The following is a 25,071-nucleotide window of genomic DNA, read 5'->3' as shown; positions in this document are numbered from 1 at the left end:
ACGACCATACATCGTTAGAAGCTCATAAAAACACAAAACAGCATTGTGGAAAGTGGGATAAGATTTTTTTAAAATGTGGACGCCACTGATAAATAAAACTGAAATTAACCGGATGTTACATTATTTTGAAAAATCACTAAGGTGAATTTCACCCAGCTCTACAATAAATGACACAGTAGCTCTCTCCAGCAGCTGCTCCCTTTAGGGTACTGAAGAGATTTTTCATCGGGGATTACTGGGTTCCATGACTTAGTGATGTCAGTACTGGCTCTGTTTTAGCCTGCTGTTTTTCTCATTCTCTGCTCCAGTCTCGTTCTCAGAGATGTAAGGTCGAACCTCAGACAGACAGCGGTGAACAGCAGCGGTGGAGGCGGAAGGAGAGTCGCGCGGAGCGGTCACACCCCCTCTCCCTCTCTCTCTGAACACCGCAGACTCCAGCGGACACACAAACTCGCATACATCACACACACTCCAACAGTTGACATAAGCGGCGGAGAACAGCGCAGACGCACACAAGTAAAGGGAGAAATAGTCTTTAACTGCGTCTTCAATAATACAGCGCTGGCTGAATGTGACGCGGCACATCAAAGGACAACGCCGACCGGTACGTCTCTTTTTCTATTTTTCTGACAGTTTCCTTCTTCCCCCGGATAGCACTTTTATTATTTGTACTAAATATACTTTCAATGCCAGTAAGAGGCAAAAAAAAGAGGCTTAGAGTCGTCGGTTGCCCAGCAAAGGTGAAAATGTTGGCACAAGTCAACAAAAAAAGCTAAGTAGCGCACTATTTTACGCCGGATTTTGGTTGAAATAACATTAAGTAGCCCAAAAACCAAGTGTTCAATTTATAATTTTAAGTAAGTGATATTTTTACGGCATTTTCTAACTGGTATCGCCAACTTTCTGTGCCTGTCCCTGTAACTTTCCGTCCGCATCCTTGTGCATTAGCTGCACATGATTAAAGTATAGTAGGATGCACCTTTCTACCGCATTACCCACTCTGGCTTTCATACAGGATCGGGATTTCAACAGCCTTCCTTGTTTGATAAAAGCTAAATTTAAATAAATAAATGGCGAGTAAGCTGCTCTAACTTCTGCTTTGTTGACTAAGGTAGTGATAACGTGATTTGTGGTAGTATTGCCATAGTCCATAGGTTCTTCATCATTTACAGCATGACTGCTGTTAAATGGATCAGTGATTTCCTTTTGCATCCTCAGACCACCTCTGTTCAGCTTCACGGACAGTCTCAGCACAAGGACCTGTTTAGTTTAACCGGTTGTATGACTGCTGCTCTTAGTGGTTAGCACAATGACAGCATGACTGTAGTGATTGCAGGCTTCACCAACTCGTCCCTCCACCTCCCATAAACAGCTACAGTCTTGAACTGAGGCTAACAAGTCATGAAGCAGCAGAAGAATTCTCATAGACGTAAGAGTACTGTAGATGCTTATCCAAACGGGGGTTTTGTGGTCCCGTGCGAATCTATTTCTGGGGTTTTCTTATGCCAAAAAAGTTATCATGCAATTTCCTGTTGGACTGCAAGATCCGGGTTGAAGTCAATCCTCCTTAACAAATACCAGCTGCACAAGAGTACACAAGACAATTAAAGGTGTGTCCCCTGTTTAGGTAGGCAGTCATGTAGTTCAGTAGCACTGTCACAAATCAAGTATTGTTTACACTTTTTGGGTGCCGCTTTCTTTACTGATCCTAAACTTGACTTGCTTTAAAGTTGCTGTTGACATTGCCAAAAGGTAGTTCTTGAAATTTTGCTACTTTTTGACAGATCATATTTCTTGAAAGCAGATTTCACTCCAGCATTAATATATCCAACTGTTATTTTCTTAGTAGGGATGCCCTGGTCGTGCCTTTTTGTTTTGATCCCAATATTGATACTGTTATTCTGTGAGCGAGATTGGATGATCAACTGCTGATATGGATCATATTTCATGTGCTTGGTCAGTTTCCTTAACCTTGTACGGACTGAAACCCCATACAAGTTGATGTGTAGTCTGATGAAAGGACCACAGGAGTCATCCATATTCAGCTGACAACATGCTTTTACTGACTTAGTTCAGCACAGCAAAGAACAATCTGCTTAAATTTAACCATCAACAACTAAATTAGTTCCTAGAGCAGTCAGTGAGCTGAAAGATTGAGTATTTGATAAATTGAGGTGTCAGCTGAGTACTGATACTGAACACTAGGTCTAATTATTTTACAATCACTCCTTTGTGTAATTTTCATTAAAAACATTGTGTAGCTCATCAGTGAAGTAGTGGATGTATTTAGGGCCCTGCTGCCATCATATTTGACTAAGTCTTAACGCAGATGTTAAATGCAAGAGCAGAATTTTTGTCTCAATATAGCCCTGGAACGAGGTTAATAGCAGGATATAAGGGTTTCACAATTGAAAATAAGCAATGAAAAAAATGTCGTTTTAAATAAAAATAGTTGTGATAAATAAACATGATCTCAATATTGATCAAAATAATTAGTATTTTGGACAAAATTGTGCAGTCCCATAGGCTCATTTGACAAACATCAGACATTGACCAAATATTGTGGCATGAACAGAGATCAGTTATGTGACTGGACATTTGTTGTGTGCCCGTATCTAGTATACCAAAATGCTGACTAAAGAAGAGATTTTTGGCAGGGTGGAAGAAACACTTTGATCTGTTTTCATGATCAAATGTACTGTAAGTGCAAGTGTTGGCAAATCTTACACCAGAAGAAGTAATGAAAAAAAAAACCCATCGGCATCAGCTAAAATGAAACGTTAAACACTGGTATTGCTCCTTATTTTCACAGCAGGTGTATATTTACTAAACAGCACAAATTAGGCTACAAAATAAAAGGCAAAACTCACTGCATCATGTAACTGATGCAGTTGTTTTATGCTGCTAGCATTTATTGTCTATTTACATTCACCTCATAGTCATTTTACCAGCCCAACCTTAAATACATAATATGTATTATTCTGTACCATTTAGCCTTTATCCTTCCTGTTTCAACATGGATTGCTAAAAAGAAACATAAAGAAATTTCAGTCCTATGTCTCTTGGATATTTCTGTGCCTCCACAGGTATTCTGATGGAGGGTTACGTTTTTTTAAGGTCCCAGGTCAAACTGTAAGGTCAGCAGTGGAGACTAGAAGTCTCTCCTCTTATCCTTGGCTGATGGTCCATATCCTTTAGTATGGGTTGGATAAGAGGTTCTGTTTGTCCACACAGTCAAGGTTGTTTCTTCACAGAGACAGTGTGACTCTCAAAAAGGCTAGCACTTAAGACGTCAATGATTGGAGTCTGTGTAAGCATCTTTGAGTTTATGATTAAGGTTAAGGTTACCTAGCTTCAATACCATGCAGTGTTGATGTCACTTTTCCTTCTGAGTTTCCTGTAACTTCTTCTTATCTCAGGATTCCTGTAATTTCCTCATTACTTTTAACTTACTAAAAAGGTTAAAGGATCTTACCAAAGCTGCTTTGGTAGAAGGAGGAGGACTGACCCTCATAAGCAACAGCAGCAGATGAGTTGTAAGTTTATTCAAGCCAACAGTGGACAGCGCTTTATTAAGATTTAATCTGATTCCAAATGCAGTGCCTAACACTTATTTGTTGGCAGTCAACACACACAGCCCTTCTCCCAGCAGCAAAGGTAATTGCTTTTGGTGATAGGGTACTAGAAGCCAATCTACAGATCATAAATCTTTAAAGCAAATCAGTCAAGTGGTCACCGATTAATCGAGGCATCACTAGTTTTCACATTAGAAGTTAAAGGAGCTTGGTTATACAAACATGTCACTCATAATAACCAGTATAAACACCAACTGTGTCTACAGCTTTGCGCTGACTTTACGATGCAGAAAAACACAATCATGGAAATATACCTCATCATTTGCCAGGCTGTTTCCAACTGACCGAAATAGAGAGGACCTGCAGCTGATGACTTCCTTCTTTCATGCAGCACAGTTAAGCAGACGCGGTGTTGACAGACAGCAGAGAAGCATGTTGCTGTAAGGATGCCTCAGCAACACTCTGCTGTGTGCCAGGCAAAACTAGCCTCATATACACAAGCACGAATGAGAATAGAGTGATATTAGACTGCATTAGTAAGCAGAAAGTTAGCTGCAAGTGGGATCTTATTAACATTAAGCACTGTGGTCCTGCTAAAAAGTGTTCTCATCTGTCAATGGATGATTAGCGGAGGATAGTGTTGCAGGACATTTCAGCATGAGGTCATCCATTTGTCTTCTTTTCAGACATTACAGAAGTTCCCCAGTGATAAAACTGAGCTAAACTCATTCAAACATAGCTGAATGAATGAGGCCATTCTTTGTTTTCTCGTTTATCTCGTTTCAAACAGCACTGCCAGCAGCTTTGGTATCCATTAACTGCCACTGCATGTACAGTGTCTTAAAAGAACCCTCAGAGAGTCTGCAGCGTTTCAATAAGCAAGGGATTGTGCCAATGACAGTTGCTGTGGCTTTTCTGAAATAGCGAGCGGGGTGTCTCAGGGGCACATATAGATAGCAAATGTGATTCCAGCTGCCACTGCGGCATCCTGGTCTTAATGATAGGGCAGTTGATTGAGTGGGATGTTTCTTCTCCCAACACTTTGAGCTGTGTATCAAGTTGCAGGACCATTGTTGATCAGAGCTGCTTTTGCCACAACATGAAATAAACAGCTGATGAGGATTATACAGCTGTCGTCCTCTGCCCCAAGGGAGAACCTTAATCATGTGTGCGTGGTCCTGAACTTGAGAGCCATTATCAGTGTAATTCTGTTTTACTATTTAAACCTGAAACCTCACTTTGTTTAATCCAGTTCCTTTTCGGTCTTTCCTACAATTGTTTTTATCCCACAGTGGTAAAGACTTGCTCTTCTATTTTTACAAGTTGTTCCTCTTCATAGTTCCTGTTTGGTTTTGTAAAAGTTAGCAATGTTAGTGTTATGAAATTTGATCTTCAGTTAATCGTGGTTATAGCTGCCAGTATTCTCTTCTGCAAGATTCTCTCATTGTGTTATAACATCTTATGTAATTGCTTTAAAACAAAGAGAAGCATCAAAAAAACAGAATGGCTACTGCTAGACTTACAACTTATACCACAGCGATATATATATGCAGTCAAGTGCAAAAGTTTTAGGCATGTAGGTCACTAAGGATTCATCATGGGGCCCACTGTGCCACAACCCAGGGCTAGAGAGAGGGGAGAGGACGGCCAGAGCCTAACACATGTCCACATGTGAGTTGCTTAGCATCCAAGGTCATGCTCGGTGGCATTTCTTTTGTCCAGGCCTTTTCACCCCGGTGATATGCCTAGAAATCGCCAGTGGTTTTTGGGCTCTTGTGACATCCACAGCACTGATTCCCAACCTAGGGTGTAAGGATCTGTCTGCTCAGAGGTTGTTAAAATTAGGCACAGTCATACAAACTTAAGTCAGGATAACACACTTATAAATAGTTCATTTAAAGGTTTTGTAGTAAGAACATGTGTTTTGGGCTATTTTTTTAGATTCCAATGGTAAAAACTGTTTAAATTGATGTAATTTTGAAAGCAATACATCAATGTTTTTTTCTTGTGGGACCTGGGAGGCCTCAGCTCTTCTTTGATACATGTAGGGGGGCTTAATTCAAAAAAGGTTGGGAATCACTGCCTGTGGCAATGCTTACTTGCCACATCCATCCTTACCTCGACTTAAAGGTGTGGACTTAATAATATGCAATATGCATTGGATATTGGCATAAACATTATGTAAGAAAGCATAGAAAACAATTAGGGGTGCACAATATTGGATATTTGTAAGTATTCAATATGTCAATATCTACAAACTAATTTTAGCCCATACCAGTATTGATAATGATGCATAAATGTCAACCAGACATGAAACTTAAGCCCTTGAAAAACTCTTTAAAGTTTAAGGATAAACAAATATGCAAAATTAGGTCCTTTAACATTTAAGGAAAAGTGATGACCAAAGACAAGACTTCAGCTAACTTGTGTCTGTTGATTCTACCTATAATAGTAGGGAGTTACAGGCTGATATTTACAACCGATATATTTGGCTGTTCATATATAATGAACCTGGTTGTAAATATTGGCAGAAATGTTCAAATCTGAAGATGAGAGTGCAACCGCATATTTCTTATTGAACATTGGTTCAAATAATGTAATGTAATACTTTGACATGTTATTTACTCATTTAATTTACTGTAGAACTTAGCCTTCTAACAACCGTTGCACAGTCATTGGGATGGGAATTGAGGACCAGTTCCAATTGGTTCAGTCCATCAACATCATTTACATTTAATCTTAACGATTCCCCCATGGATGCCTTACTTTTACATGCCTTGAAGAACATGGTCTTGTGAGAGGAAGTCAGCATAAACAAGAACAGAGGAGTAAAGGAAGTAAACATGGCCAACGGTCACAAGCAGGCTAAAGCGGTCGAAAGTGTGGCTTCGTTTCTTAAAAAGTAACGCAACATGCAACGTCTGTCGAAAAGTGATGTCATGCAAGGCATGCATCTTTTTGCACAAGAACAGTTAATTTTGTACAAGATTTCGATTTACTTTTATACGCCCAGAAATCTAGGATCCAGAGACTAGTTTTATATTTATTTCAAGGTTTTCTCTTGTTAAAAAAAGTTAGCGGTAGTATTGAATTCTAATTCAAGTTCAGAGATTGATGATCAAAAGTTATCAGATCTGTTTATTATAGCCAGTAATGGAAGTGATCTCATCATTGGCTCTCACAGGTTGTGTACATCTTGTTCAGTATTCAGAGAGAAAGAGACTCAATCAAATTTGAGTTGTTAACAGTGAAAACCTATATAGTCTACTTTTCCAAAAAGAAAATTCACAGGAAATAATCAATAAGGGAATCAATAAAGAAATTAATCAATAAGTAGAATCAAAAATGGCATCAGCATCAAAAAAATCGTATCAATTTCCATCCCTAGTCATGAGCTGTGCATAGTAAGTGTAGGGTATTTGCATCCCAGGTTAATATACAATGCCATATCTGTAGTTTTTTTTGGTCTTACTAAAATCAGTTTAGGATCACAAATTCAAAAAGACATATTGGCTGGGCTTGACTTAAAAGCAGGAAAGGTGAAAAGGTAGATAAGTCTGTTTATCTCATTACAATATGTAGCATTACCACTCACTTCACTTATGTGGTTACAGTGGCAAATCAGCCCAGAAGTCCATTTATATATGGGAATCTCTATATCTGTTATGACTGCAAAAGTCTTCCACTCACTATTATCTGACTTATTAGCTTGATATGAAATACAGCATGATTATCAGTCAATATGAAGTGATGGCAGATTGTCAAGGCAGTCTGAAATATAATTATACATTTAATAGTAAAGATATAAGGTGTAATTAGATAAAAAAGGTTAGTTAACATACAGACATCTCAATGGCTAAACAAGTTAGCTTAGCTTAGCTGAAAGTAGAAACAGGATAAATCAGATGTATATGAGCTCAATATTTTGTAGCTTTCTCTTGTCTAAATAATTTGGGAGACCAGTGGATATACTGCTATGAACAGGTGATATTCCATTACTTAGTTCTACTTTAAGACTAACCACAAAAGTTAGAATAAAAAATATTTCATAAAACTCTTTATAAAGAGTTCTCCTTTAGGGATCTGGTCTTTCTCAGTAGAATTAAACCAACAAAATTCTTGGCTTGAGGCGAAATTTTCTTACAAAGAAGACATGCGCTCCTGTGCTCGTCAGAAACAGCTATTCAATGTGAAAATCAAGTAGTGAGTGATTAAAGAGCAGGCTTACTGAGACGCTGAAATCTCAGTGATCAGGCCGCGGCCCACACAGTGTGTGCAGGGACAGCTGCAGCTGGTTATCAGTTGAGCTTTCAGAGTGAGGCTATTGAAAGAGACCTCCACGGGTCTGTCAGCTAGTTTTTACATTGAGATAAAGAGGCCAGGGCAGCATTAGGGATCAACTTTAAACCTTACATGTACTTTTAGTCAAACTTTGCTTAAATAGGATTAATTTGTATTAATAACAGAATCCTAATGAAATAGAGTATTTGACTGGGAACATTAGGTCTGAGTGGCTGCTTTGTTTACAGTTTCTGCTGAAACCTTTTAAAAAGTTTCAAGAGCTCTTTTTTTGTCTGCATGAAGACCTCTGAAACAGATGTGCTGCTTTTTCAATGCTTTATTAACAAAGAGAATAATCTGTGAGAACAAAATGCCTCCACAAGAATTTTCTACATCCTATGTGTGGAAAGATAAATTAGGCTGGCTGTTACCATTTATTTATTCTACCATTTAACAACCACGTGCTGGAAAGAGGCACATCTGAATGCCATTCTTTAAAAGTGCACAGTAAGCTTAATCAGCCATGCATTTAGGCTGGTCCTACAGGAAATTATTCTCTAAAAGCCAAAAACAACAAGCTGCCTGGAATGAGGTGAGTGGGAAGTTCATAGAGCATAAAGAGGAGGCTGGAGGAAGATGGATCCACTTCAAAACTCTCTAAAATAGTAGGAAGGGTGCACACCGCGACCACCATGTGATGGCATGGACTGGTTTTGAAAACCCGGTCATGTGCAGGCCACTCTGCAATTTCCTCTGCTCAAAGTCCCTGAAGATGACTTTCATAATGAAAGCTCGATTATTTGATCCCTGGTGTTTACTGTACTCCGAGGATCATATGTCACAGATAAAGCCTTTGGGACCTTAGAGAGAGCTAGATGCTTCTACCGTAGATGTTTAATAATAATACAATGGTTAGCAGTGAAAGAGCTGAGAAAAATAAAGCATCCTTTGAAGTTAAAATAGACCAAAGTGAACATATCTCTGACAACAGATTCACAGCAGATCATTAACCCAAGCAAATGTGACACGGTCATGTAACTACAGAGGAAATAAGTTATTTTCACATTGATCTGGTTGTTGAGGCTCAGTGTAAGCATCTATCTTTGGACTAGACAAGAGTGAGTTAATCAGTTACTCATTAAAATAATGAGGCACAAAAAATAAGATTAAAGTTTATAGTTTTTTTTCATTGAGCTGAGATCACAACACATTATGGTCTTTATTATCTCAAAACGATTGACAATTTTTTAATATATTTTAAGGACAAATATGACCACAACTTTAACTGTGTCTGCATGCATTTAACAAAATGCTAACGATATCCTATATGCTGATGATACAGTATTAAATGTGTGGACTCATTTAACTGAGGGAAATTCTGAGATCTCTTGTGAAAACTAGAGAACAGCAGTTTGTGTCACTGGTTTTTGTTTTTTGCAAATGTTCTATAGAAGATTTTATGCAGAAATATACAGTGTATCACACTGATGACTTTATCTTAAGAAGTATTTCAACAGTTGAGCACTGATGAGAGACAGCCCTCTATGCAAATGATCAGAGACTAAATAAAACTGGTTCTGTTTGGATGCTCTACACTGAACCAGATTGCCTCTTTCCTTTTTCACAGCTGTTCTGACTTTTCACTCAGGCTGCTTTTGAAGTGAACCTGATGACTTTGCTCTGTTGGATATTGTATTTCATGGACTTTTGACTCTTGGTTCTCTTTAAAAAATATTATTATTTTCCTGCATGATCACTGATGAATCTTTAGCTAGAAAGTTAATATCTCTGCACTGCTCACTGGAAAAGGTGGCTGGATGACTATTTAGGTTTTGCTAGTGTTGTTACAAGTGTTGCATGTTTTCCAAAATCCTAATTATGCTGTACTACCCTTCTCATATCACAGATTAAGGTGGGCTGGCTGCAGTGATGTCCAGATCCACTAAATCAGCCTCGAGGTCTCGGAGCCGCTCAAGGTCCCGGTCAAGATCCCGGTCCACCTCTCGCTCCAGGAGTCGCTCAAGGTCCCGGTCAAGAAAGCGGCACTACAGGTAGGGTGTAGCTCATAACTAATCCTTTTTCTGATCAGTTGAGCAGCTGCAGTGTTTTTGTGTTTGCTTTTACTCATTTTTAAAGATGCCTGACTATTCTTCCAACTTCTAAAATAAAATGTAATATCTGATTCATGAAAGATATTATACAGCATAATGAATGCTTTGATTTGATGTATAAAGTATGGGTTACTGTTACCAACAAAGACAGAGAAACTAATTTGGGCTTGTTGAGCACATCAGTATTGACTATCCTCTCTTTCCTGCTCTTTTGTCCACTCACTTGAATCTTTACTGAGAGACTAACCATGCAATGGTCCTATAAAAGTTGACTTGTTAATGTAAGTGGTCAATTTGTGATAGTGTGAGAGTGCTCTGCTCTGTTACAGTTTCTTGACTGCTATATCAGGTGATTTTTATCTGCTAGACCGTGTCTCTTCCTGACCTTTATGACTTCATTTTTTTATGATCTGGGAGAGCTTGTGCAGCGTATTAATGGATTTGGGTTCAACCCAAACTTTGAGTCGGCTTCTGTATTCAGAGGAAATTGATGTTTGAGGGAGGGTTCAGCTCCCGGTTAGTGAATTTACTTGAGCTTGAGTGAATGTTATTGCAAGTTGCATAGCACTTGAAGCATTACCATGAGCTGACCCCAGTAGTACATAAAGATGTTTGATCAAGCTTTTAGCTGTGAGGGATACATTTTGTTTGTTGTTTTGTTAAATAAATGCCCAGGTTGTGGGTGTATTTGTTGGCTGTGGTATGCATTTGGAAATAAAATGAAAGTCCCCTCTGATGCCTTTGTTGTTTCTGGCAGAGTGACTGTGGCATTGCAATAAAATGTCAGGGCGGCTCATTTCCTGGCATTGCCACAGCACCTTAAAAAATTTGCATAAAGAGACATGGAAGGAATCTAATGGTTTACCTTTCCTTAACCTACCTTGCACATTTGCAAATGACTAAGTGGTCACGCTGGAAGTGTTTAAGCCTCAATGCACACATTTTCATTTGTTTCCTAAGAACACAAACACACAGTAGTTACTTATTTATCCATTTATCTCTCTGGAAAAATAACAAGTTGACATATCTAATTACTCAGAAACAGATTATCTTTGGCTTTTTCTGGACTCCCTTATGATTATCACTATCTCTTGCTTTTAATACAATCCAATCAGTAGCTGAATGGGACACAGATGTAGGATGTGTCTCAGCAGCTTAACAGATTGACTGTGATCATATGTTTGATCACATATACTACAGTGTGTCCTACTGCAATATGACATAAAGACCATATTAAGATGGTGATATCAGTCAGTATTCCGACTGAAGTGTCAGGGTAGTAGTAAAGAACTTCCTTTTCCATTTATTATTACGTTTCATGAAACTTTTTGAACAGCGCATGTAGCTGGCATGAACTGAGGCAAAGGATTCCAGTAGTTTTTTTCCCTCTCATATAGTCCATGTGACTCAGTGCTTCACCAGAGCAGTCCAGAGGAGATGTAGTATCTGGAGCTTGCGCTGTGAGTGTGCAGTGTTGCTCAGTGAGCTGCCTTCTTTAATCGCTCTGTATTCCAATGAAAAAACACACTAGGTGAGTCCTGTGCTTTTTTTAAAGTCTTTGTCATGACTCTGCATGCATGTGGTGTGGCGCTGCTTTGCAAAAAGTTGAAATACAGCTTAGCTGTATGTGTAGATATTCTATGTCCTTGGCAGTGTATTTATAAACTTTTCAAACAATATGGCTGTACTTGCTCTAATACAACCCTCGCGAAGGGGATATTTTTTATTGATTGAAAGTGTTGATAAAGATGTGAGTGTAGAGAAATTAGAGAGCAATCAGAGGAAGTTTTAAGTCTACACTGGATATTCTGCCTTAAACCATAAAGATGTCAGTAGAGCACTGTGGATGCTGTTTGTGTGCAGACTGGATTTAAACATTTTGCTCGTAAAATCCTTAATTTGAAAAAGAGGATATTCTGTATCATGGTTATTATCTTCAGACCATATTTAATGTTCGGGCTGGATACCAACTTTGAAGGCTTCTTATATTAAGAGCAACAGAGCCACCGTGTGGACTAACGTGATAATGCATATTGGCCTCAGATCACACTGAAATCTCTGCTTTTCTGCAAGCTGCAAATCTTTCCTGGCTCCTGCATGCTAGCATATGCTTTGCAAGTTCCCTCTCATGGAAACTGATCCTATTGCAAAATTAAATAGTATGTTTATGGCATTCTGAGTCTTTCAGTATGTTAGTCTGAGCCTGCCTTACATGGCTGGAATCTGTAAGAGAAACCTTAATAGAAGTGGAAACCTGTTAAGTAATTTGTTTATTGATTACATATTATCCTGTTGAATTTAGATTAAAGTCTCCATGGGAGTAGTTTAATGCACAAAGATCTATCATTGAATGAGTTCCTGTTAAAACAGTAGCATAACTGGTTCTCGACTGGTAGGTCTTGGAACCCTTTTCAGTGGTTCCCATGTGTGTTCCTGGAAGCAAAAACTGTGGCAAAAATTCTATAGAACTCTTTCAAACATGCTTGTTTTTTTACTATTTATTGGACTTTTTATATGTATTATACTGTTTAAGTTCCAAACTATACTACTTTAAATTAAATCCATCTAATTGGTTGAAAAACACCAGAAAATTGGGTTGCACTTTCTTGTTGAAGAGTTGATGATGGGTCCTGAAGCTCGGCCAACCACTTGTCTATAAAGTGGGGCTGTCGGTTTTAATCATTAATAGAAATGAATTAAAGGCCATAATAAGTACATTTTTATTCTATTAACTGCATGCTTTATTGTCCCTTTCAGCACACTCTGGATAAGTCACTGCAGTATCTCCCTGCAGTAACAGTGAAGTCAAATAAGTCCATTACTGCTCTATCAGAGATTTAACATAGCTGTAAATGAAGTTTGAAGTATTGTATGAGATTCAGAAACCCCCTAATGTTGTTGTTATCTCTACCCACAACAGGATCAAATTTACTTCTTTTTTTCCTCTTTCCTTTTATTCACAGGTCTAGGTCTCGGTCACACTCAAGGTCTTATTCACCACCTAATAACCGAGACAAGAAATATCCAAGAGGATACCAAAACAATCGTGAGTTCCGGGGCTACCATCGCGGCTTCCGGAGGCCGTACAACTTCAGAGGCCGAGGGCGGGGCTTCTTCCCACGTGGTCGCTACCAGCGTGGTGGTGGGGGTGGTGGCTACAACAATAACAACTTCCGCCCAAATTGGAAGAATTACAAGCAGCATCCTCAGAAACAGCAACAGCAGCAGAACTTTTCCCGAGGACGATCTCACAATGTCCAGAAACGCTCAGGAAGTCCTTCTCATGGTCCCTCTCACCGCTCTGACCGGTCTTCTACACCATTATCCAGGCACTCGCAGCATTCATCCTCTTCCTCACACTCCTCCTCTCCAAAATGCAGGGCGGGATTGTTGCTGAGTAAGCAGGAGGAGCTTTCAACCTTCAAGGAGGTCCAAAAGGAAGGAGGGGGAGATGGGGAGCTTGGAGTTTTGGCAGGAGACACAAATGGAGATGAAGGCGATGAGAAAAGTGAGGGGAACTGGCAGAGCCTAACAGACTGCAGCAGTCGAAAGAGAGCAAGTCCACTGGCAAGCTCTGCTGTTAAAGTTGGTCAGAACACCCAAACTACAAACCAGTCTAGTCCCTCCCCTAAAATCACAAATAGCATCAGCAATGGTTCCTCCTCCTCCTCAAAGACTGTGTGTAACACATCTCCAGTAAAAAAATCTTCTCATGAAGGTCTGAATCCAATGCTTTCCAGCTTTGATTTCTTCTCCAATGAGGAATACCCGGATATAGATAAAACAGCCATCTCCATTGCCTTTGGAAAGTAAGGTTTTACTTTTTTAAACATGATTCTGAGAATGTTAAAAATGCATGCTGTAGCAATTGCATGTCAGTAAATAGCTTAAATAAGTCTTTCATCTTTTCATTTTATTGGTTTTGCAAGTTTTAACAGTCAAATATGGTTGCCATTTTTATCTCTTTGTTATTGTTCAGGTTTTTGGAGGAGCAAAACAAAAAAGCCAAAGCTCTGGAAAATGGCAAGAACCCAGAGGCTAATGATGTGGAAATGGTGCAAGAGAGAGTAAATAGCAAACCATCAGCAAATACCACTGACTCAGAGTCAAAAAAGAACATTGAGGACAATGATGGTGAAGTGTCCCTGAACAGCTTTTTAAAAGCATCCCCTTTTCTGTCTGTTGATGGAGAGGAAGAGGAGGTGATAATCAAGCCTCATTCAAAGTCCCTCCACAAGGACCAGCACAATGGGGATGAGTCTTTGAAGCCAGCAAACAAGGTCACTCACTCTGCCCGTGAACTGTTCGAGGAATGCTTTGACAAATGGCACAATGTGGCCTATGCACATGTAGCTAAAAGTGACCTTGATGCCATGGCAGAAGACTTTTATCTCAGTAGAAAGCAGGATAAAGCAGCAGCATTTGCTGCTGCGCTTGCCAAGAGGGAGTTGGATCGAAAATTTGAGGAACTGTCTCCAGACATAGATGGTACACCTAGTATGATGACAAAATCTCCATTAATATCATCTCTGACACCACCATCCAGGGGAAACTCTGAGAGAGAGATGTTCATGATCAGGGGAGATGACTCGACTTTCACGTCCCCAAGAAAACAGGAAGCAAAATTTAATGTCAGAATGAATTTCCTTGAAGATGGTCTCATAAAGTGAGTATCACTTTACTCAGTAAGTAAGTCACAAGTAATATTTGTATATTTAGCTACACAGCAAAATCAGCAGTGTTAATTTAACTCCCATAGTGTTAAATTTAAGATGTTTTCTGAGTTTATATAATTCTCCTGGGTTCCGAGTTAAAATAACACTTTGGAAAATGTTTAGAATTTAACTTTCCTATAGTGTTCATTTTTAACACTTACAATGTTATCTTTTTACACATTGGAGATCTTTTAACACATTATTGTATGTCCTTTCACTTTTGGTGTGAATTTGAGGCATTTATAACTTAATTATTGACACAGAGCATTGCACTTTTCATTTAAAAATTGAAGCTATGGTAAAATCAGGTGTCTTACGTAATGAAAAAAGAACACAGGGACATACAGCTGGAATACACCCTGAGATGTAAGTCAGCTCTCCACCTATAATAAAAAAAAACTACTCCCTACCACAGGCAGGAAGTTAACAATGTAGTGGATCTGCCCCCCAAATTTGAAAGGTGCTATGATGAATTGACTCTCTACAGAGTTAGATCAACACTGAATGGATCAACACTGTCAACTAACTCCAACACTGAAGGCCATTTAACTCAGAATGGAGTTTAATTTATACTTTGAGAGTTTAAACTCTTTAATTTTTCACTCTGAAAATTCAACACTCCAGTTTTTGCTGTGTAGATACTTTAAAAAGTGTTGGTACTTAACCTGTATGCTGATGATACACTAATTTATCTGAAAAAACAACAAATGACACATTTCTGTTATGATTCACTTTTTGTATCTGATCTGAGTATGTGTTTTCTGTTTTTAGCCATTTGTTATAAAGAAGAACAACAGACTAAGAACATTGTTGTTGTGATTTTCAGCTCCTCTGATATTTTAGCTGAGGAGCGACAGTTGTCTCAGGATCTTGTGCAGTCCTCAAAAAAGAATCAGGAGTTTCGCTCCATCTTTCAGCATGTTCATAAAGCTCAGGTACAGAGGAGTCCCTCTGAGCTTTTTGCCCAACACATTGTCACCATCGTTCACCATGTTAAAGGTGAGTCCTATTTTCTCTTGCTGTGAAAGTAGAGATTGGATCCCTGTAATCTTTTTTAAATGGCATATTTTTGAAATCACAGACATATTACAAACTTGTCCTTAAAATTATGTAAATCATGACCATAAAATCTTTGAAATCAGTCAAAAGCATCACAATTGCGTGTCTTCATAATTATGTTTTTTCCTTTTTGAACATACTGAACAATATTCAATCACTGCAGCATCGTGGTCAAGGAAAAAAGCTCTAGAAACACTAGTGACTGATAACAGTTGTTCTTCATGTGTCCCTGGACAGCTCAACACTTTCAGTCTTCTGGAATGACACTAAACGAGCGATTCACAGTGTACCAAAGACGAGCTGCAGAGAAGGAAATGATGAAGCCGAGAAAAAGCCCAGAGATACACAGGTAGAGTCGCCTATTGAGTGACCCTCTCACCTTCAGTGTGCTGTGGCTTCACCTCCTCTTTTAACAGCTTTCAGGTATTTTTCTCACCTTTCCTACCTGAAAATCACCAGACTATCTTGGCTTTTTTTGTTCTCATGCTCAATGGAGGTCAGTTTTATTTTCCCACCAACTTGTCCCCTCTGTTTTCTGTTTTGTGTTGTCTGTGCAGTTCATTGTACGTAGCTTAGTTTGTTGCTTTTGCACTTCGTCCTTAAATCGTGTATTATATGCTTTTTAATTACAATCTTCCATTTTTTCCCCACAGAAGAATTGATGTTTCACCAAGAGCTTTTAAGAAACACTCTCAAGTTTTTGAGGCGATGAAAAGCTCAGAGGATGGAACTTACAAGGTGACTGAACATTTTGAAATATGAAGTATGTTGGAAACACAAACAACAGGAAGAAGTGAGCAAGATGCCTTTAAAATGCACTCTCTTAAAGCTTGAGGCTTTTCTTGAAAAGAGGTGCACAAAGTCTAAGAAATGCCAATGCAAAAAAGGCACTTTGACTTTGTTGTTTGTTATAAAGCGCCTTCAAATGTGGCGAATGGTTAGAGTGTGGGCACGAGCCTGGCGAAGGCTTATGAATGATAAAAGTTCAGAAATGGAAGCCACTGTGCCAAAGCTGTTCAAGGGACTCTAAGCAATTGTCTTCGTAAGTATTCTTTAAAGAATAAGGAACAGAAGTAAAAAAGCAAGCATTTTATGCACCTGTGCTTTTATTTTGAGGCCCTGTTCTCTCATACCCACAGACTAAGGACCTTCAAACCAAATTATTTTCTAACTTCACATATTTAATGTTGCCATAAATTTCTTTGTGATAAGGCAAGAGGGTAACTCCTTTATTATATCATAGATGTTCAGAAATAATAAAGAAACAACATTTTTGTCCCTCATTTACTGGAAAAATACTTTGTAAGCATGGTGCAACCATGTTTAATTAGGAATGTGAGAGTGATTTTGTTCAACTGTTTTGTCTACTAAATGGTTAAACAAAAACTTGTTAGTTATGAGCAGAACAGCTAGCCCATTAAACTAATTATCAATGTCTCATATGTTGGCCTTCAATTCTGGTCAAACGTTATGCTCAAACTGCAACACAGCTCACTGCCATTGGACAGGGTTGTCGCTGTAGACTGTCTGAGGCTCCAGCTAATGAGCCTTGCTCTACAAACCAGATGTAAACAAGAACTATGACCAGATAGCACCTCACAGGAGAAGTATGTCTGGTAGTACTCTGGTCAAGAATATTGGGATAAAAATGTATGTATTCTGTGACCAGTTACACTACCATAATGAGCAAAGCATGAGCAACGTATGACCACAATTAGAAAAGCAAGAATAGGCTGGTGGTGCAAGCATTGGTAACATTAATCAACAGCCAGTTTTAAATTAACTGTGTTCTTTTTATGGTTTTCTAAATGTTTCCAGAGATTTGGATTAGTTGGTTAGTGTGTATTTCAATTCCCATTTCTCTCTCTCTCAAGCCCATTGATGCTCATTCCAATACTTTGTTTATAGGCCACTTTGTCAAGGCTATGAAGTCGCACAGGATGCTGTCCTGTTGGTCAACCTTACCAAGACCCCATTTGCTTCACAGCTAGGATGGTATTATTTGGATGTAAAGCCACAAACATTTTTCCTCAAAAAAATCATTGTCCCTTCAGCAAATCCTGAGTCCCTGGAAACGTACCTCTGGGTCTACTTCACAATTGGTTCTAACCAATAAAAATATGCATATGACAGCATGCAACTGACATTATTTGCCCAAAACACCTTAATTGTCTTCTGTATAATGCAAAGGCATAGTTTAGTTTAGTCAGAGGTCTTTATTCTCGCCTTTTTTGGCTGCTTAAATCTGCAGTATTATTTTCAGTTGCTTCCAAAGGCTTATGACTGGGCGAAGGTCTGAATTTGTCGTAGTTGGTAAATCAAATACTCAACCTTCTGAGCTTCTCTTCACCGTTGTACCCCCACTTTTGAGCAAAAGCTTAAAAAATTTGGACTCCTTTGCTTGAAGCAGCAACTTACTCCTTCCACAGACAGAGTGAGCTCCTTTTTTGGGGGAAATAGAACAGGAATAGGATAAACAAAGAAAGAACATAACTTCAGCTGACATAGGTCTGCTGGTCCAGCCCATACCTCCACAAACTTACTTGTACATATGGCAGATATTTACAGTGGATATAGGCCAAAATGAACAGCCAATATATCAGTTGTATACATCAGTATAAATGTTCATACCTGATATTAGCCTTTTAGGCTAATATCTGCTGATACTGATAACATCACAGTATTGTGCATCCCAAAATAGAACCATAGCTTTAGTCTTTCATGTGCTGGATCCCATCCCAACTGTTGGCTACAGTTTTGAAGGTAGCTCTTATAGAAGGTAAAGCAGATATGTTATGGACTTGACACAAGAAATTTAAGGTGACATCCAATATTTGGAATTTGAAAATTAAGTTTGAATGTGTAAAGCCTATCTGTATTGGAATACAGGGCCTCAAACTGTACTACTAAACTGAGTAGACTAAGTATTTCTTATTGATACGCATGAACAGATTTGGTCAAGCATTTATAAACATAAGGTATAAAAAGTACTAAAACAGATTTGACTGGGATTTGACTTGTTCTTGTTGTGAACCACTGTCAAACAGTATCACAACAAATTTGAAGTGTCCTTACTTGATATTAAGCCACCAGCTATCTTCCAAAGCATAAATCAAAGTTTTTAGATTGGTTTCCTATCATCCAGGCAGATGTTGTTTTCAGTTTGTCAGCACAGCACTGTGCACATTCAAGTATTGTTTTAGGGCAGATTGCAAACACCTTAAAATATCATGTGGCTGAGGCTCTAATGGTAAAAATGTGGGAATTAGTCATGAAAAAATAGGCTTAAAATATGCTTGTTAGTGGATTGCATTCATGAGCCATTCAGAAACCTCTTGGGATGTTTTCACAATATATTGAATTTTGACGACTGAAAGCGCAACAATTAATCTAATTGTAATGGTAATGAACTGCCTGACTGAAGCAAACTAAATCCCCTTCTAATTGATTTTTCCATAAAACTTACATAGCTGGCATGAAGATAGAAAATTAATCTAAAAAAAATGCTTTGGATAAAGATTTATATTCTTAAGTAATTCTAAAATGTGAAAAACTACTGTTGCTGCACTTAATGTGTGCTAGAACTTGGTTTTATTCATACCAGCTGGCTGTTATGAAAGGGCTTACCCAACCCTTTTTTCCATGGGCCTCCCTGTTTGCATAAACCTCACAAACCAGCTTGGCTAAGAGCAGACTGATAGCATCTACATGCTAATCCAAAGTCTGTCCACGACGTTGTCTTCTGTTTGGTTTGCTCAGGATGGTGGGGAAAAAATGAAAGGGGACCCGATGGACCTTCGTTTGGATATTGAGCGCCGCAAAAAATATCCCATCCATGAAAGTGATTACAATCAGAATCGGGGAAAAGAGATGGAAGTGTCCCCAGATTCTAGTAAAGAAAGGTCTTTGGAAAAGTTCTCCAAATGCCATGAGCGAGCCAAGTAGGTGCATTATCCCCATACTTTATAACATTTCTAACAACTAAAATGTAACAATTTGCATCCCTTGCTAATGAATAGTTGGGCATGAAGGAATTTGCATGTACCATTTCTGCTTTTAGGAAAAACAGGAAGAAGCGCTCTCGCTCAAGTTCATCCTCATCTTCCTCATCTTCAAAGTCCCATAAGGAAGATTTACCCGAAAGCAAAAGTGATCCCAAAGATAGTGGCTTTAACAAGGCCCGATTGGGTCAACGGGAATCACCAGGACCAGCTGAGAGAGGAAGGCCCCGTGGAGGATTTGTAAGTGTTTTTCTGATGATGTTGGTTAGTGTGATCCAATGACTGTGCTAGGTTGTGGATTTATATTTGACTTTCATACTCTGCTTGGTATTAATCTTGGGGTTTCTCAATCCTGTTTCTTACAGCAAGTCAGAATTCGTGGAAGGGGCTGGAACAGAGGTCAGGGAAACTGTTCACACAGTGACAAGTCAAACATGGAGATGCATTTAAAAAATGAAGACTGGGACCCAGAGTTCACTCCCAAGAGCAGAAAATACTACTTGGTAGGGTGGATCACTCTCTCTCTCTCTATCTCTCTCTCTAATTAATGCCTCCCGTGTGTATAAACTTTCCCGATTCAAGTGATGATACACATACCCAAAATGCTTCACAGACCCCAAATGTAATTTGGTTATATCCAATTATGCCATAATATGCAATTATGGAAAAAAAACATGCACTCAAGCTGTGAGGTTGCAACCAACAAAAACAGCTTTTCTCATTCCCCTTCCTCAGGTGAGTACTCACAAAATGCAAGCTCCTGATAACCTGACACACCAGATAGACTGACTCATATAACTACTGCATGGATATATTTCACATTTATTTGGAAAAGCTCCCCTTAAAAGCATTTGGGAGGGACAGGACTTTTCTAGAAAACTCTCAGAAGGTGATTGGAGGAACATTAGATATGCCACATTTCACACAGAAACATGGTCCATTTTTGATTAAACTACTGCTTTGTTTTAGTTATTGCAAAAGACTTGAATAACTCAATCCTGCCCATAGCTACTGCCAGGTTCTTCTCAAATTACTCTGATTGGTCTGCATTGTATACAAATGTTGTAGATTGGAGCTTTTCAAGATGGGTATGTCTGATGACCAACATGGCATTGCCAAGCTCCTGTGGCAGTATTTGGTTTTCCTCTCTGGGCGTGTGTTATAACAGGACAGTGCAACATAATGGACTGTATGGATGACACATTCTCCATTTGCAGATATAGAGGGCATTCATACAATAAAGCATGAAGGTTCACTCGACAGACTGATGAATATTGAACTTCTGAACAGTGATGTACCAATCAGTAATTCTGCCCAATCTGATCCTTGTGTTGAATGACTGACCTACATTTCTCATTGTGAGTACCAGACTGGGAATTGTGTGTAAAGTAGGCCACACTACACAATAATCATGCCAATGGTCAGCCTCATTCCCCCCTTCTATCCAGAGTCAGCAAAGGCCCAATTATTGGATGGTTCTAGAGATTATTTTGCCAGATTATCCTGTGGTGTGTGGCTTTTTCCTTCTCTGAAGTGACCGAAGGAGTACGGACTCAAGATTGTAAATACTGAACATGTTAAATATTTACAACCAAATAAATCCTGTCAGCCAAGGAGGCACAAGCAGAACTGTTACGTGGAGCAGTAGTCAATCAGGACACAAGCTGGCCAAAGGAGGAAGCAAAATGAAAACACAGCCATGGCTACGATTGTAAATGGGAAGTTTAAAATTAGTTGACATCAGAAATGGGGGTGCACCTTGTTGATTTGTTACAACAAAAGAAGTGTTTAACAATGTGTACTGTTACACATTTAACTGAAAAGGGAACTAGCTGGACCGAAATTGCAACCGTATTGGATGTAGCATGGCTACATGCTACATCAAGTTTCACCAAGCGCCATATGGCATTTTGAAGAACGACACCAGGCAAGACTGGTATTGGTAAACAGAATCTTTAAGTGTGTGGGGTGCTGTATTGATCCTCTCGTTCTACACCACACACACTATATGACCAAATCTGTCTTTATTCCTGCTGTGTTCAGTGAACCATTGTTTAATTGAAATGTATGTACATTGCAGCAAAGTTGTGATTCCTTTGTTGTCTATGGCTTTCTGATGTGGCTAGCATTGTCTCTCTAATTATAATGCACTACAGTAAGCTTTAAAAGCATTTCTTTGATAGCAGCTGGAAACAGGTTGCTTGTGTGTGATCCTTGGAAGGTTTTAGCCTGTAGCACTTCTCACATCTTCAGTTATCTGCAGTTATTCTCATCGCTTCTCCAACTAAGGCTGTCAAAATTTCTGATGTTCTGATACTTATCCATACCATGTGCTTCAAACAATACAATATCTGTTATTTTTTTATTTTTGGTAGTACCAAAAGCACCAAAGTTTTGAAGAAAAAGATATACAAACATGTATTTCAGCCCAAAGATGTCATGAGTGGTGAGAGAGGGAGACAGAGAGAGAATGCAGTGAAAGGGCAACCAAATGAGAACCAGTGCCTGTGTCCACTAGTTGAAAAAAAGGCAGTTATATGGAGAGAGTGGAAATTATTTCCTGATTGTTTCCCAGCAGTTATGCTCAAAGAAGTTAGAAACAAACCAAAACCTTTGAACAGACATGAAGGAAGATGCAGGACTTTTTTTTTATTGGTGCAGAGGACATGCCTCTTTTTGCCTGCTGTGTGACTCTCTCCAATCTGTGCTCACAACCTCAATCCTCACTAACTATTTAATTCACCAATCAGCAAATCCCTGTCATTAAGTCTCTGCTGGCATCACTTCATGATGCTTGGCTAATGTTAAGTGTTTGTTACAGACAGATAGAGAGCAGAGGAAAGAGACAGCTATGTCTTCTGGCCCTGAACTGCAGACTGATGACAGGCTCACAGCCCGGCACAAACACTGACACCTAAAAAAGGAGAAAGTACAGGGAGCAGAATCACTGCAGACACCTCTTCTGGTTTTGTAATGATTGGTCTGGGAAAATATTTGATTTTAGGTAGGCCCTATTATTATTATTTTTTTAAATATTTGTTTTCCTTTTATTACCACCAACTTATGCACAGGTTGTAAATAAAAAAAGAAAAAGAGAAAAAATAAATTCACCATCTTTGGGCATCCAGGATACGATTTTTTAAGGATTCTAAATCAGTTTAGAACTGCTCCAGTTAAAACGACCTCATTTAAAACAAGCTCAAGTCATCCTTTTGTAATTCAATTGTTTCCTCCTCTTTTCTCTTCTGAAAATTTTCAGCATGATGACAGAGATGGTGAGTCAGAGTGGAAGTGGGTAGACACCAGAGGCCGAGGACGGGGAAGCTTCTCAAGAGGAAGGGCTCGATTCATCATTCGAAAAGCCACTGGGGGCCCCAACACCAGTAGTCCCAAATGGGCCCATGACAAGTTCCAAGTCAATGGGGAAAAAGGTGGCAAGCAAGAGAATAAGAGAGAGCAGGACCATAAAGATGAAGGCACCGATGAGTAGCATACTTGAGCAGTGAAGCTGTTCACTGAAAATCTTAAATTTCCTGTGATGTTATGGGATCTGATTCCACAAAGGAATCATTCATGCAGATTAAAATACTTAACAACTCAGCTTTCAGTAGTTAAACTATATTTTAATTTCAGCATTCAAAATCATTCTTACTTTGCACATCAGGATACAAACCTTCATTAATAGTTAGTCTGCGACATCTTGTAGAAGCACTGTTTGGATGAATTGCTGATTTTGGTTTCATGTATTGTTTTTCTGAATTGTTCCTTTATAAACAACATAAAAAAGACTTCCTTATGACATTTGCTTTTTTAAGTTGATAGAAAAAATGTGTCAACCAGATTGTGCCTTAAATATAAAGATGATGTGTTGTGTGTGCTGGCTAAATGATGAAGTAGTGCGGTTGACTGCGTAAAAAATGTAACAATTAAAAATAGCAGGACTGTTCATTGACATTGTGTCTAGACTGGATTAAAATAACAGCAACATGTGCACTATGTAGTTCTCTAAAATGACCCTGCTTTGAAAATGTGGGACCAAATTGTAAAGGGTCTTTATAAACAACATTTAAAAGATCTTGAATATTTGCTAGCAGCAAATATGATTGTTGTTGAATTGATATCTGTACATCTGATTTATAATGTATAAAACATTTACTATATTTACAGTAGCTTTTATTGATCTTGGACACCACTGACAATTGTAGGCCAACAATATTATTAGTGCTGATGCATTTTACTCCAGAGGCATTGCAGTTGTTCTAACTGATACGCAGGTTTTTGACTTATTGTCTGACTTGTTTTTATTGAAATAGATTTTGATGTGTTTGCTGTTTGTACATTTTTTTCTGTAGCCAAAGATGGTACAGTCATATATGTAAATTGTGTGCAAACTGTAAAGAAAGATGCCCAAAAATAGCATTTACACAACTTGTAGTTTGTAAGAAACTGCTACAAAGGATCATCCGTGGGTCTAGGATTACAGTTTGCCAAGACCCTGACTTTTTTCTTTTTCAGTGCAAATCTCCAGTGATGGAGAGTAAAGTACCCATACCAATGAATGAAACAATGCTGTGCCTTCCAGCTGACCATGAGCTAATCTTAGTTTTAAAAATACAAGCTTACTTAATGAGAATTTTCTTAGATGGTAACCTGTATATTGGTGTTTTTTTTTTTTTAAAGAGTGTTGATATGATTTGTTTCTTAGTGACTGTAAATTAAAGACACTGATCACTTTAAAGATTGCATTGATGTGTCTTTTTTGTCTTTTGTCTTGAGAGTAAAGCTGGGGACACACTACACAACTTTCAGCCTTTATAGATATGGAGCAGACTAGGAGTACACAATAACAGACTAGTTTTAGTAGATTTTTGTATGGCGACTGAAAGACTGGGGATCACACACTTCACAACTATGCCTGATAAGAGCCAGCTGAATGCACCAAACTCTCGCAAGGGTGACAGTTTAAAAAAAGAAGAAAACAGAAGAAGAACAAAACAAAAATAAACAATAATCAGCTCACTGCTGCTGTCTGCACAGCTATATGCTCAGAAAAAACACAACAAGAAGAAAAAAACGGGTCTGGGTCAAGCTGTCTTCTGATGCCATTTCCTGTGTCCCACCCACCGTCCCACAGTTGGGTCAGTAATCAGTTCACACTACCTGATTGTGTCCAGATTTGGCTCAAAAAATTCAAACATGTTTGACTGACTGGGACTGAGGTCAGGTCTGTTCCCCTCACACACTTGCTGATTCGTGTCTCCACCCCTCACACACTAAAAGATTTTTGTGCCAATTAGTCGGGCCGACTGTCCCCAACTAGAGCAGACTG

General features: G+C 38.8%; 1 protein-coding gene across 3 annotated transcripts; it reads left to right on the top strand.

The window, feature by feature from the left end:
- The first annotated feature begins 318 nt into the window (after nucleotides 1–318).
- On the top strand, nucleotides 319–24,448 carry thrap3a (thyroid hormone receptor associated protein 3a). 3 transcript variants are annotated; one of them, XM_041792755.1, is made up of 11 exons: nucleotides 323–604; nucleotides 9,763–9,907; nucleotides 12,931–13,776; nucleotides 13,947–14,633; nucleotides 15,509–15,681; nucleotides 15,979–16,090; nucleotides 16,395–16,479; nucleotides 19,501–19,682; nucleotides 19,802–19,982; nucleotides 20,108–20,245; nucleotides 23,002–24,448. In XM_041792755.1, exons 2-11 carry the CDS (start codon nucleotides 9,786–9,788, stop codon nucleotides 23,230–23,232), a joined length of 2,757 nt encoding a protein of 918 aa, XP_041648689.1. In that variant the 5' UTR covers nucleotides 323–604; nucleotides 9,763–9,785; the 3' UTR covers nucleotides 23,233–24,448. The 3 variants fall into 3 exon arrangements, with proteins under 3 accessions (XP_041648692.1, XP_041648689.1, XP_041648690.1); XM_041792756.1 differs by lacking the exon at nucleotides 323–604 and adding an exon at nucleotides 9,479–9,665; XM_041792758.1 differs by lacking the exons at nucleotides 20,108–20,245; nucleotides 23,002–24,448 and having other exon boundaries at nucleotides 319–604; nucleotides 19,501–19,686; nucleotides 19,802–19,938.
- The last annotated feature ends 623 nt before the right edge of the window (nucleotides 24,449–25,071 follow it).

Source organism: Cheilinus undulatus, linkage group 8 (assembly GCF_018320785.1).
Source record: "Cheilinus undulatus linkage group 8, ASM1832078v1, whole genome shotgun sequence".
NCBI lineage: Eukaryota > Metazoa > Chordata > Actinopteri > Labriformes > Labridae > Cheilinus > Cheilinus undulatus.
Note: the sequence above shows the minus strand (reverse complement) of the source record. Positions and strands in the feature narration are given on the sequence as shown.

What these genes read in the sequence shown, in the direction of transcription:
- thrap3a (XM_041792755.1), top strand. Translation starts at nt 9,786, where the DNA reads ATGTCCAGATCCACTAAATCAGCCTCGAGGTCTCGGAGCCGCTCAAGG. An exon ending in TCAAGAAAGCGGCACTACAG is followed by an intron (nt 9,908 to 12,930) that starts GTAGGGTGTAGC and finishes TTTTATTCACAG; the next exon opens with GTCTAGGTCTCGGTCACACT. An exon ending in AGAGCAGAAAATACTACTTG is followed by an intron (nt 20,246 to 23,001) that starts GTAGGGTGGATC and finishes GAAAATTTTCAG; the next exon opens with CATGATGACAGAGATGGTGA.